Genomic DNA, 15,279 nt, shown 5'->3' on the forward strand with positions numbered 1-15,279 from the left:
GTTCACAAATAGACCCAGAAGGTTCTTGTAAAAGGAAATGGATTGAAAGGATATCTTTGAAAGGACCACTAAATACAAAACATATTATACAGTTATTGACCATCAAAAAATACTGCAGATGCTGGAAATTTGAAATAAAATAGAAAACAACGGAAATGCTGAAATGCAGCATCTGTGGAAAGAGTCCATGTTAATGTTTCAGGTTGAAGATCCTTCATTAAACCAAGATATCCATCCCATCATATGAAGGTGTTTCCATCTGAAATGTTAATCCTGTTTCTCTTTCCAACCTGCCAAGTCTTTTCTGTATTTATTTAAAATATTATACAGCCCTGTGCCAAACCCTCACTTTGAGTACTATCTGATCCTCCGTCAGATGGTGGATGATTACAGGAGAGAACCAGTAGATTGATATTGCAACAGGTAAATGCAATTACATTGCTCATTTCACACAGAAAGGCAACCTCAAGCTCTTAACAAAAATCATAACCAAACCAATGATGATGAGCAGGGTACTTAAGTTGTATGGTGATAGTTTTACAGGAGAAACATCTGAGAGAGTACTCCAGATCTCGGAGCCCAAGATAGCTGAAGGCACAACTGATTTAAAAGGAGTGCAGCACATGTGATGCCAGTACTAGAGTTGTGGGAATGTTGTAGCTTACAAAGAAAGGTGAGGGTGAGAGCCTGCAGGGGTGATAACTTCTACATTTGAGGTGGAGGTGGAGGAAGGGGACACAACAATTCGACATCAACCAGCTGCCCATAAACTCTTTTCATCATCAAAGACGTAATCATCTGCATCCTGATGGGCACTATGTTCCCATCGCCCCTATTCACATTCACCAGTCAGGCTGTGCTTTTATCATAAAATTCTTATCCTTGATTCCAGTTCCCTCCATGGCTTTACCTCTTTCTGCCTCTAGCCATTAGCCCCACAGTCTTCCAAGATGGGACGGCACAGTGCGCAGCAATCAGAGCTGTTGCCTCTCAGCTCTAGCTCTACTAATGCTGACCTCTGGTGTTGCTTGTGTGGAGTTTGCATGTTCTCCTGTGACCATGTGGGTTTCCCCTGGGTGTTCTGGTTTCTTCCCGCATCCTAAATTAGCTGCTGTAAATCGGTGGTAGAATCCAGGTGGGGGGAATTTGAGGGAATGTACAGAGAATTTTAAAAAAAAGTAGATTAGAGTAGGTTTGGTGAAAATGAATGCTTGATGGTCAGCAAAGATTTGTTGGGCTGAAGGGCCTATTTCTGTATTGTTTATCTCTGAGTCTAAGATCTCTGTACTCATTCAAATCTGGTCTATTAAACATACATGTTTTTCATCTTGCAAATTCTCAACCCCTAAACCTCGCAACCAAGCCAGCTCCAGCTCCTTATGACATTGCTCTTGAAAACTTAACTCCTTGCTCACTAACTCTGGTTGGCTAACTGGTACATTTTCTTTAATACTCTTGTGAAGCACTTTGGTATTTAGTTGCATTATTTAAACTGTGGTTGTTTTTGTAGTAAAGATGATACCTTTACCATTGTGGGTTGATTATACACGTGAGTGCAATTTGTATCTTGCATTGTATTTCTCCTTTCACCCCTCTTCATCTAACCCTTTAAGTTTAACCCTCCCTACTTTTCTCCTTGTAAAACAAAACAAACTGCTGGAGGAACTGCTGAGTCCAGATGAAGGGTCTCGACCCAAAATGTCAACTGTCCTTTTCCCTCTACAGATGCTGCCTGACCTGTTGAGTTCCTCCAGCAGTTTGTGTTTTGCTCCAGATTCCAGCATCTGCAGTCTCTTATGTCTCCATACTCTTTTTCTTTCATGTAATTAGATAATTTCCCTTCAAATGCATTTGTGCCATCCCTCAATTACACCTGTGCTAGCAAGTTCCACATTTCTGTTAACAAAGTTTCTCCTGAATTTCTATTGGATCAGTGAGCATGTTGTACTTCTGGCTCCTGGATTTGATATATAGTAATGGTGTTAAAGTTGGTTGCTGCTTCTGAGCTAAGATGCTGAGTCTTGTTGATTTCTTTGGTTTTCAACTTTGTGTATTGCGTGCAGGGATGGCAGGTTTCAGTCCAAATATCTCAGAAATTTGCAGCACGTGCACTATTTGACCCATCATGTCCATACTGGTCAACAAGCAGCTCCACCACCATTTCAGGCAATGAACTCCAGACCCCTCACTATTGTTTTCATAGAGAAGAATGTTCTGTAATACTAGCAATGAATGAAGTCTCTAATTGGACTCTCAAATGAAGAAAAATTGCATATTAAAGCACTTGTCACCAATTGCATTATACCGTGGTAAGAGTCTATGAAAATTGCAAAGTAATTTAGCAATTAAAAGTTGTTGAATGACTGCAGGAATTGAGATCAGGTGAAAGTCACCTGTTTATAACTCCACTGAATTCCGTGATGCTGGATTGTCTGTTAGTAATGTTAAATGCCCATTTGATTCAACTGTTTGCATAAAGAAACTGCATTCTGTGAAGGCGCTGCCAGGGCTTTGAGCCCTGACAACACCTAGATGGGAGTGTTAAAGACCTGTACACCAGAGTAACTTATTCCTGAAGTAAAGCTATTCTGGTACAGTTGTGACACTGGCATCTACCTGACAATATGGAGGATGACTCAATGTTCTAAACAGAAAATATCAATAAATCTAACGTCCTTGTTCTATTTGCCACTTTGTTCATTCCAACGTCCCAGTATTCCTTTCTAAACTTTTCACAGAATTTCCCGATTAGCTTCAGGACTTTGTATTGTCAGCAAATGTATGCACCTATAATCAAATCATACACATTGAAGTTGAGTGACCCCAGTAGTGAATCCTTTGTTAAACTATTGGCCTTGCTTCCAGACACCCAGAGAAATTTGTCCCGATTCCCTCCAGCTGATTCAATTGATTCAATTGTCATCAATTTTCAATCCAATTTGCTACCTTGTTCTCCCCCTGCCCTCTTCCCCCCCCCCACCCATTAGTATTATTTCTTATTGACCATTTTGAACGAGGAAACGACATTCAGAAACACCTCCATTGTGAAGTCATCACTTTGCGACTATCCTTCTAGAAACTTAACTAAACCACCTATACTAACATTGACAAGAGCAGGGTAGAAGCTGTGTGCGTTTAATGAGCACCTCTTCCAAACATTCATGAGCCTCTCCGCTTCTGCAAGGCTTGAGTCAGGCTGTTGTGGAATACTTTCCATTCGCCTGCATGAGTGCAGCACTAGCTCGACTCGATGCTCAACATCTAAGATTTTCTGTCTTTGGGCTTAACGCTCATTTATTCCATTGCTTGCACACTCACATTGCGGTGGCAGTGTGTACGATTCTTACTATGCTCTACAACATCTGGGTTGTGTTATAACCAATAGACCCTTCCTTTCTGTGACCTCCACCACCACAAAAGACGACAGCAGGCTGTCATGGAGGGGGAACGTTGGAACTGTGGTTTCTAAATCACCCCCCACCCCGTTTTTTTTTATCATTGTCCTGGAAATCCCTTCCCAACATCACCAAGGGAGCACCACGTGTAAGGACTATGATAATTCAAGGAAAAGGCCCAGCTTTCCTCTGTTGACATGGGATGTAAATGCAACGTCGCAAATGCCTCACATCCCAAGGCTGAGTATAACAGTAATTGTTGATGACTTGCAGTAAAGCAAATAGGTCAATAGATTTGTCCTGTGAAATGTTTTCTTTACATGAAAATCATTCCTTAGCAATCCATTCCATACGGTTGTATAAATAGCAGCTCTTTACATCTTGTACCATGAATGGTATACAGAGTGTTTTCACTGTCATTTAACAGGGTGTCTCTTCTTTTTCCAGTCACCGCTCAGCCATGACCTCATCCTTAATCTGACTCAGGACGGAATCAAACTACTTTTCGACGCTTATAATCAGAGACTAAAGGTCAGTGAGGCTTCAGCCTTGTTTCCCCTATATACTTTAAAAGTTAATTCTATCATGAAGCATTGGGAATTTTGATGTGACAGTTGTATTTACTAAGCAAATCAATCTCCCATGGCACAGCATTTGAGAAGTAAAGATTGGGGTTTAGGAAATAATAGGATCCAAATATGTGAATGGAATTTATTGTTTTAAAGCCTATCTTTATAAATGTAAGGTATCGAAAATAGTAAAATTTCTGGTAATTTGAAAAGCAGAGTTGATTAAAGCATGAGACCTTTTCTGCAGAGAGCTGAAATTTGTAACTGTTACAGGACCACTGACAGGATATAATGGAAATTGCCTATCTAATTACAATGTGGCATTTAGATAGGCAATTTCCGTTACCTGACTGTAATACCTGACTGTAATACTGTAATAAGACTGTAATAGGTTTATAGATGTAGTGTAGTAATTGGAAAAAAGAGCAAATTTTGCTGCATTGCTAAACAGCGTACATCCTACTCCCTTATCCCTAATAGTGCCAACACACACTACATTAAAGTTGCATAGTATGTTCAGTATTTTGTTAATAATCATTGTTGCTATTTTGTTATAATGCTGAAACCGAAAACTAAGTTTTTACTGTGATTCCAAGTGCTCATTAATTTCCAGTTTCTCACTTTTTGAATTGCATGAGTATTAACATTTCCTAGTGCAGTCTTCTAATGATTGCTCCCTCATTGCTAGATGTTGTAAGCATCTGAAAATCTTTCCCCTCTCAAAAGGTACAATGTTGAAAAGGAAATTTAGGTAAACTGAGTTTCACTTTGTGTTGGACTAGCACTTTAACCAGTTAAACTGAAGCTTTTAAACTTTGTCAGAAGCCACTGATCACACTAAGTCTGTAGCTAGAAATTTTTCATTTTAGAAATTACAGGGCTATGTAATCATTCCCAATGACCCAAACAGAATTATACAAGAGAAGCCATATGGCTTATTTTGTCAATGCCAGCCATTTGAAAGATCATAGGTCGCTGGTTCATCCCCATTGCTCTATTGAGTTTGCCTCAAATATTATCCTGCTAAATAGGAATGAAAATGGGTGTAACCCTATAGTCAATGTTTCAAGAGTTAGCAAGTTAGTTTAAGTAGTAGGAGATCAGGGTAGTATTATCTGGACTGCTCTCTATCTTGTGCTGTTAAGTATAGGAATTCCGTGATAAAATTTGTTGACGCTAGGAAGAAATGCAGGAGGCGTTTGTACCTGTTCTGGAGCAGGAGGGACTGGTTAAGACAGTTGGCTTGTTGCAATGGCACCTGTTAACCAGTACTGTGTGGGAATTTGATCTAACTTTTCAGTAGTTTTTTATTATTGCTTATTGGTTCACAAGATGTGGAATTGCCTATCCCTCACTGCCTCAGAACAGACCAGTTGAGATTGCTGTGGTTGTGGAATCATATATAAACCACATCAGGTAAGAATGGGAGTTTTTCTTTCCTGAAGGACATGAGTGAACCAGCTGTTTTGATCACGAGTATCAATACAATTTATTGATTCCAGATTTATTGTAATTAAATTGATACTCATCTAGTAACTTAATTACTATGTGACTGTATTGTTGAATACTAGAATAGAATCTTAGTAATACATCTTCAATGTGTGCCAGACACTCTTTGATACAATTTAAGGTGGTTCACAGGACCCATGTGTCGGAGGACAAGTTAGCCCGTTTTTATCACCATATAAATCCTATATGTGATAGATATAATTCAGAAGTGGTTTTGGTCCTGTCCTCTTTTGGAAAAATATTGGAAGAGACATTTTTAACATTATTTCAACTATATTGAAGATTGATTTACAACCTCACCCAATCACTGCAATTTTTGGGCTACCGATGATGGAATATGACCACTTATCTGCTGCTGCTTGTTGTATGATTGCCTTTGTTACATTAATGGCCAAGTGATCCATTTTGTTTAAATGGAAGGATCCAATACCTCCCACCACTTTTCAATGGTTTTCTCAAACTATATCATGTTTAAACTTAGAAAAAATTAGGAGTTGCACTGTTGATCCTTCGCTTAAATTTGAGCAAGTTTGGAGTCCATTCATTCAATATTTTCATATGATATAGATCCCTTTTCAATAATCGTTGAACTTAGAAGAGCGGAGTTGACAACATAATAATGCTCTTTGTTCATCGAGAAATATCAGTCCAGTTTTTTTTTCTTTTGAAATTTTTTTTAGTTTGTTTCGTTTTATTATTTTTTTTGATTTGGGTTTTTTTATATAATAAATCTTTTTCTTTTTGATTTTTTTTTGTAATATATTCATTTACTAAGAAACCGTGGGGCCTAGAATATAGTTTTTATTCTTTATGACTATATATGTCATGATTGTCCTCCCGATCTCTTTGTATTACATGTATAATTACCGATGTTATATGTATTAATCTGTATTAATTTGAAAATTAATAAAAAGATTGAAAAAGAAAGAATAGAATCTTAGATAGGAAATGAGGTGTGTAAAGTACAGGGAGAAACAACTGGTACTCGAGAAGGATTCAACAATGGGAGGAATCGATCAGGGGTAAATACAAAGCAGTCTAAGATTGGTTTGGTAAATGAGGTTTTGGAGTAAGTTGCCATCAAAGAAAATGATAAAATGATGTGCACTTAAAAGATATTTAGACAGGTACATGGATTGGAAAGGTTTAGAGGGGTATGGGTCAAACGCAAGCAAATGGGACTAGCTCGGAGACAACTTGGTTGGCATTGACAAGTGGGGCTGAAGGGCCTGTTTCTGTGTGGTGTGATTCTGACTTGGGTCGAAGGAGGGATTAGATTTGGAACAATATTCCTCACTACGAGGTACTTGGGAATGGATAAGGGAGGGATGTGGGAAGTAGTATTGATCAAAAGTAATGGCTATAGCGGGATGCTGTGGTTGGGGACAAAGAAATAGGAACCTGGAAGGCACTGCCTGAAAAGGCGGTGGAGGCAGATTATCTTTAAAATGTTTCTCAATAAGCTCTTGAATCACCAAGGCATTGAAAGGCTACAGACCAACCAATGATACATGAGATTTGTATAGATGGGTATTTAATTGGCATGGGCACAGTGGGCTGAAGGACATGTGTCTGGTCCCTGTGGCACCAAGCAGAGGGGTTTGATATGCTGCTATATATTTTAGGCTGCCAAAGAAGATGGAAGCAAATTACAGGAAAGCGCAATGAAAGTGTTGTAATATTGGGAGATTTCAGTTATTCAAATATTGACTGTGAAGTGCCAAGAGGGAGAAATTACTTAAGAATTTTTTTGATCTGCATATTTTCAGCTACCAAGGAAAAGGGCAATAAGCAATAAAACACAAAAATACTTAACTGGAGAAAAGCTTACTTCATGTTGAAGAGATCTGTTCCAAGTGGGCTGGGGAAAATACTGATAGACAGAATAATAACTGATCAAGTGTGATGTAGACACAAGACTGCAGATGCTGGAATCTGGAGCAAAGAACAATCTGCTGGAGGGTCGAGCAGCATCTGTGAGGGGAAAAGGAATTGTTTCAAGTTGAAACCCTGCATCAGGTGTGATATGATGGTTCTAAATAGAGTAAACAGATCTCTATGAGCATAATGTAAGGGCATATCTTCTGGGTCACTAAGTTGTTTGTGGTAACATAATACTCAAAAAAAAGGCTTATAACAGACTTTAGGTTTATAAAACAAAAGGGAACCAAGTTAAATATGGAGAGTACAAGTGAAATCCTACAAATGAGAAGGAAGGGAAAGAGTGTAAGACAATGGACCAAAAAAGGGGATCATCTTGTGGAGGCAATGATACTAAATGAATATTTTTGCACCTGCCTTCACTGGTGAGGAACCAGCTGTATTTTTGAGAAATAAGTGTCATCAATTCTAGAAGAGATCCATCTTGGCTTTCTGATGGAAGTCTGGGCAGTAATCGCAGAGGATCTGGCCATTAATTTTGGATATGAAGATAGTACCAAAGGACTGGAATATTGCAATTGTTAGGATTCTGTTTGAGGGGAAGAGAAAAGGCAAAAGCTGATAAAATGCAGGTCAGTCAGTCTAAAATTGGTGGTGGGAAAACATTGAGGCAAAAATTAGACATTTAGAAAGGTAGGTTAATAAAGTCAGCTGAAGTTTGTTTGTGCTTTGTTGATAATGGGAAGCTTTGTGGTGCCAGGAGCGCAGTCGATTGCCAAGGGAAACCCATCCTCTGACCTCCTCTACACAGCATTTGTCTCATCCAAGTTGTTGGTTGAGGGAGTGGAACAATAGTAATGCTGAGGATGAGTTCCTTGTTAAGATTGTCATTAGCTGGTCCTTGCATGACAAGAATGTTAATTGCTACTTTCGTATGTCCAAATAAATCCAAGGTCTTGCTGTCCACAGACATAAACTGCTTAATTGAGCATTTGCAAATGGAGTAGTGCAGTCAGCATATTACTTCACCGACCTTGTGATGGAAGAAGGCTCATTGATTACCCATCTGAAGATGATTCAGCCTAGATCACTTTTGAGGAATTCTGTGCCAGTGTTGTAAGGCTGAGCTAATTGACTTTAAACAAACATCTTCCTTTTGCTGACTATTCAGCCAATGAAAATTCCCCTTGACTTCAGTTGACAACTTAAATTGCTGGCTCACTGTAATGGGCAATCACTTTCCCCTCCCCTGCAGAATTTGGCTCTTGTCCACATTTGACTTTTGTGATAGTAAGGATCTTGGGATGAGGCCAAGCTGGATCATCCTCTCAGTCCTTGTGCATGATCATGCTGGAATTTCTACGTTTTTTTTATTGGGGGCATTTGTGGGTTCTCTTCATGAACTGTTTAATTGTCCACCACCATTAATGGTTCTATTAATAGATGCAGTTTTTGTAATAGCATAAAGTCCTCACCTTCGGCACATTGGCAAATCATTCTTAGCTGCATGTGGTCCTATTTCTGGTGTGTCCTTCTGATCTCAGTGGACCAGGCTTGCTTCTGGCTAGGCATCATAGAATAGTGATATGCTAGGCCTTAAGGTTGCTGATTGGTGGTGGGGAGGGGGGTTGGATATAACTATTCAAGTGAGCTGGCTAAGATGCTGAGGTACTAGATCCGTCCTGAGTCTAACAATTCAGCCCGATGGTAGTGCTACACACAACAGAAGTTCCTTCATATGAATGAAACTTAGTCTCTACATGCACTGATCTGCCACAGCTTCCATGGACAACTTTCATCTGCAAAGGTTGGATTGGGAAGGACTAGATCAGGTGGGTTCCCCTGGTTTAGTTACTACCTGCTTCAGGTGAAGTCTGGCACTTGTCCTTCAGGATGTTCATGTTTGTGAGCAGTAGTGACACAGCCATTTTTGATAATGGACAGTGGAGTCTGAGGCAGCTCTGCATTTACGCCATAGCCTTCATATGTTTGAGAGGCAGACTTTACAAGACTTAGTGTGGTTTTGCTGTGCTTGAATCCAATATTTAGGTTGATGTCAGATGGTCTTCAAGGGTTATTCTTGCTGTATTTTGGCAAGGCAGTTTAATACAACCAAGTGACGGAGTCCCCCACACACTGTGGGTCTGAAGTTGTATTGAGGCCAGACCAGTTAGGACAGCTAATTTCCTTCCCTAAAGGTATTAGTGAACCAGATGGAATTTGGGCAACAATGTTTCATGCTCACATTTACTAATGCTTGCGGTTATTTAAATGAATTTTAACATCGCGGTTACTGTAGTGGGATTGACATTGATTTTCGATGTGATTAGTCCCATCTTGCAGATCTCTAATCCATTAATTTATCCACCATGCTCTGCTTCCTTTTGTTTTTTTTTACACAGATGAGGCTAAGATTGTTTTTCAGACTGTGCAGCTGTTTGTTTTGCAAGTTAGTTAAATCATGCGCAATCTGCCCATCAACTACCTCTTGTTTGCTCTTTAGTTAATCCTGAAATATGAGTCAGAATGAAACTCTCTGCTGTATTTATCCTGAGGCTAATGGCTAGCAAGAATAGCTGATATCCTGTAGCTTGAGCAAGCCAAATTTATTGCCCAGGCTAGCCTTAAAAGTTTGAGTTAAATTAGATGTTACACTAAATTTGTGCAAAGAATAAATTCCTACCCTCCATCTCTCCCTCTCTTCATTGATTGCAGATCCTTGACTTTATGCCAAGCTTCCTCTTGCTGACTTGGAATTCTTGAGCAATATCTCTAGAAAATCCAAATCATTCCTTCAGTTCATCCCCTTGTGTTATGAAGATGATTAGCTGATTCATAATGCAGGAAAGAAATGTTTGTTACCAAACTTTTTCTCTCCTCTCTTGAAGGGAGTCAGCTTCTAATGGGATCTGTTGTTGGATTTGACAGGCTATTTGACTCTGGAAGACCTTATGACCCATTCCAATCTTGCTCTTCCACGTCCAGCAAAGATTGCAGGATAGCAATCGAGAACAGGGATCTCTCGCTTACTAGCATCAGGAAACTGAGACTGATTGCAATGCCATTATTGGGATTGGCTAATAGCATAAGCTGAAGGTCAACTCTACTTCATATGATTCTACCAATTTGCCACTGAAACAAGTCCTATAATAGAAAATCTGAAAGTAATGTACAATGAGATTCTCCCACTTTTCTTTAGATTGTAGTGTTTGGACATTGTTTAAATAATGAGGGCCACCATATCTTCAAGTTGTAATGCAACACATCTTAGTACCTCTCCTACACCATTTCTACAGCACAGAAATGGGATTTTTTTTAAAAGGTAACCTGTCAAAGCCCCTCAAGCCTTTAGTGAGTTTTTTTGCTTCCATTAGATGATTGCTACATTTGTCCAGTATTAAGGGAGATTTTAAACTGAATCATATGCCTTTGTTAATTATAAGCAGATTTTTTTGGGGAAGGATCAGTGTGCACTTGTCCCAATGAGTACCATATTGTCAGTGCTGTATTTGCATGAGTGTTATCTATGAATCTGGAATTTTTTCTAGAGGGAAGCTGTTGGATCCATGGATTCCATGCCAAATCCTTGTAGATCAATCCATTCACTCCCACACTCCTGCTGTTTTCCCAAAAGTGCTTACCCAATTTCTTTATTTCTGATTAAATTATTTTTCCACCACCTTTGGATGCAGTGAGTTCTGAATCATAAAGCGCTTTTTCAAAAATGAAGTTTGCTCTTGCATCTCCCACGTTTTGACCATCACCTTGAATTTGTATCCCCTTCACCTTGAACCAGCTGCTACAAAGAGCAGTGCCTCTACTTGCCATTTTCAGACCTGTTTGACCTTATGCAACTCTGTCAAATCTCTCCTCAACTATCATTGCTCCAAGGAGAACAGCTTGAGCTTCTCCATTCTAACCTTGTTGCCTGTACCTTCATCCCTGGAACCAATCATAGTCTCTTCAGCACCCTTTCTAAGACCCAAAATTCTGATTTTAGTGTTATGGTCAGAACTTGTTGTAGTGTTCCTGTTGTGATCTAGCCAGTTATTTTTATAAAGGTTCAAAGTAAACACTGTTTTCCTTCAGCACATTCTGTGACTTTGAAAGATTTATGTGTACATCAGGCCAGATCCCTCTGTTCCTGAACACGTTTTAGAATTGTCACTATGTAGAGTCTCTGCCATAATTTATCATTTCACATTTGCATTAAATTACATTTGTCACATGTCTGCCAGTTTTGCCATCCTGTGTCCCATTGCAGTCTATTGCTCCTGTTTTTAATGCTTACCATACCTCCAGGTCTGAGTTGTCTAAAATTTAGAATTTTGTTGTACACATCCGTATTCTAGTCAATGATGTTTACAGAGAAACAATGGTCATAGCACTGGTCCCTGGACAATGCCTCTGCTTTTCATCTTCCAACCCGCAATGCAACTGTTTACCTTGGCTGCCAACTTTGTTCTTAAGCCATGTTTTTTTTAATCACGCTCCCTCTGAACCCATTATTGCGTGCATCTGTATTTTGTCGGCCAGTCTTTTATGTGAGACCTTGGCAAATAATCTCTGAAAATCCATACCAATGAACCTTATGCATTCACTTCAACAATCCCTACTCAAAACATCAAATTAGGTTAAACAAACACAATGTGCTTAATTGTTCCACACCAAAGACCCTTTTCATCCAAGCATCTATTTATATTCCCAGATTTATTATCTTTAAAAGTTTCCACTCAACAGAGGTTAACTGTAGTTCGTGGGATTTTCCTTGCACCCTTTCTAAACGTGGGTGTCATGGTTGCCATTTGCCCCTTCTCTGGGACCAGAGAGGATTGGAAGATTATAGCAGGTCCTTCTGCAGTGTCCACCCCACTTCTCTCAGCAACTTTGCTTGTATCCCATCTGGACCAGATGACTTGAGCACAGCCAGTCCATTTGATACTTTCTTTACTTTCATATCATTCATCATTTCCACAACATTCCTTCTACTGGGATATTAGCAGCTTCCCCTTTTTAACGACAAATTACGTGCTCCTTATGTATTCTAACTTTGCTCTGCACCTTGTTTCATAATTACTATCTTAGTCCCTAAATCGGATCCCGCCCACTCTTTCTACCCGATTGCTATTCTTGTGTCTGTAGGAGACATGGTTTCCCTTTTATGTTGATTGTCATTCTATTTCTGATTCTCTTTGACATATTCCGTTTCACCTCTGCTCTTATCTTTCTTGCATTCAGTCTGCTTCTCCCTTGAATTATCCTTTTCGTTTCATATTCTCTATTTCCTTTCTCATTTAAGGAACACTACCTTACTCCTTGTGAAAATGTTCTTGCTCTGCACTTAAGATATCTCCCCTTAAAGGTGTCCCACTGTTCTCTTCCAATTTTATTTGCTAGTTTTTATTTTCACTTCACCTTTGTCAAATTCTCTCTCATCTCAGTGATTGTAACTATCTTCCAATTCTACTTTGCTTCTTGCCTTTCTCCATTAATAGTCTAAACCTTCAAGATACAATGATCACTCTTTCCCCAAGTGCTCCAACTGATACTTTGCCTATCTCATTGCTACCAAGCTCTAGTGAGCATAGGCCCATCTTATAAAACCTTTCTTTATAGGACAAAGTGGTAACCAAGTCTGTTGACGAGGGCAGGGCAGTGGATATAATTTACATGGACTTTAGTAAGGCCTTTGACAGGGTCTCACATGGGAGACTGGTTTAAAAGGTTAGGGCCTGTGGCGTCCTGGGCAAGTTGGCAAACAAGATCCAAACCTGGCTTGGCAATAGGAGACAGGGTAATGGTAGAGGATTGTTTCTGCGATTGGATGCCTGTGACATGAGGTGTCCCACAAGGATCAGTGGCAGGACCCTTGCTGTTTGTCATACACATGAATGACTTGGACGTGGAAGGCAAGATCAGTAAATTCACAGATGACACAAAGATTGGTAGAGCTATTGATAGTGTAGAAGGTCATCTTGGGCTCCAGAGAGGGATCAATGTGTGGTGAAATGGGCTGAAAAGTGGCAGATGGAGTTTAATTCAGAGAAACGTGAGGTGGTACATTTCAGGAGCACTAATGAAACAGCATACACTGTGAATGTTAGGATCTTAAGAAGTATTAAGGAACAGAGGGACCTTGGAGTCCATAGATCCTTGAAAGTGGCAACGCAGAGAAATAATGTGGTTAAGGAGGCATATGAGATACTGACCTTCATTAACTGGGGTGTTGAATACAGAAGTAAGGAGGTTGTGCTCACTTTATAAAACCTTGGTCAGACCTCAGCTGGAGATCTGCGTGCAGTTCTTGTCACCAAGTTCTAGGAAGGATGTGATAGAGCTGGAGAGGGTTCAGAGGAGAGACTGGGGAAGCTGGGCTGTTCTCTGTAGAGTGGAGGAGGTTGAGGGGACATGACTGAGGTATATAAAAATTATTATAGATAGGGTAGACTGCAGGAATTTTTTCTCCATATCAGAGGTAGATATAACTAGACGACATAGGTTTAGAGTGATGGGGAAGAGATTTAGAGGGGATATGAGAGGGACTTCTCACCCAGAGAGTGGCAAGTACCTCGATTACACTGAGAGTGATTGAAGCTGGGCCACTAACAACATTTAAGAAGTAGCTAAATAAGCACTTGAATTACTTGGGCAGAGAGGGCTATGGACCAAGTGCAGGATAATGGGGTTAATATGGAAGGGTGCCCATTGGTCAGTGAGTTGGTCTGAATGTCCTGTTTCCATGCTATGATCCTGGCAACTCTCTTCTTGGGAATCAGTGTAGTGATACTCTCCTACACTGATGTCGGCCAATATATATTACTTGAGGTACAGAGACCAAACCTGCGCACACTACTCCAAATGACGGCTCAACAAGACTTCTTGCTTTCATACTCCATTGTACTGGCAATAAAGGCCAATATACCATTTCCCATCCTAACTGCTTGGTGTATTTCTTGTTTATTCTTTGTCTTTACCAAGTTCCTTCTGCATCAGCGTTTATTGGTTTCCTATTGTTTAAAAAGAACAGTATTCTGTTCTATTCTTACTGCACTGAATGACCTTGCATTTTCCTAAGTTGTACTCAGTTAAATGTGAGTACAACTTATGTTTGTACTCATAAAAAATATGGTTGATTTAGGTTACTAAGAAGTGTCAAAATCGGGAGATTTTCTGTATATGCACAATGGAATCAAAATGTGCACATTTAAATTCAATTTAAGTAATGAACATTGATTTAATTCTTTGCTGGAGTAGAATCGTACTACCTCTGTTGCTGACACAACCACCGCTTGGATTTTGGAGCATCTACACAGTGCATAACGCATGAAATTTAAAGTTTGGTCTCAGCTGCACAATTCACTAGCAGTAACTGTAAATAACATTTTAAAACAGCACACTAAAGAGGATGACATCGCTTGTGGGATTATTTGGGTAACAGTACAATTGGGAACTGATGAATTAAACCAACAAACCTTTTGAGCTGTTTTGCCAAAAGATTTACAGTGAGAATTCTACCACATTCACACCAGCTTTATATACAGCTGTCCAATTTGAGTTATTCTGATATGTTCTCCAAGCAAGAATGATAAACTGAGGGATACACTAATGACAGATGTTTGTACTGAGTATATTATTACCCTTCTGTGGCAACACTGCTTGGACAAGTTCTTAAAGTACTTGAAAGGTAATGGGCTGCTGTAATATCTCAGCTCCAATTCTCTGACGTTGTTCTTGATCCACTTACTCTGAGTTATGCATGTACAGAAACTCTGCCATTGATGAGCAGTATGATAAAGGCTAGCCTGAACTCTGCTTTTATGCAGATAGCAGACAATTTAGGCTGGTGCATTATTCAAACTTGTGTGTTGGTTGAAACCAATCTAATCTGCCAGGAAATAGCTTTAGCGCCAAAGGTGATCCTATCA

At 39.6% G+C, this 15,279-nt stretch overlaps 1 protein-coding gene across 2 annotated transcripts in view; it reads left to right on the forward strand.

The window, feature by feature from the left end:
* phaf1 (phagosome assembly factor 1) overlaps positions 1-15,279 on the forward strand; it is a 70,905-nt gene that overhangs the window by 9,474 nt on the left and 46,152 nt on the right. For both annotated transcript variants that reach the window (XM_052028588.1, XM_052028589.1), the window contains exon 3: positions 3,843-3,926. In XM_052028588.1, the coding sequence (XP_051884548.1) occupies positions 3,843-3,926 (84 nt within the window). The remainder of the gene's footprint in view (positions 1-3,842; positions 3,927-15,279) is intronic.

Source organism: Pristis pectinata, chromosome 13 (genome assembly GCF_009764475.1).
Source record: "Pristis pectinata isolate sPriPec2 chromosome 13, sPriPec2.1.pri, whole genome shotgun sequence".
Taxonomy (NCBI): Eukaryota; Metazoa; Chordata; class Chondrichthyes; order Rhinopristiformes; family Pristidae; genus Pristis; species Pristis pectinata.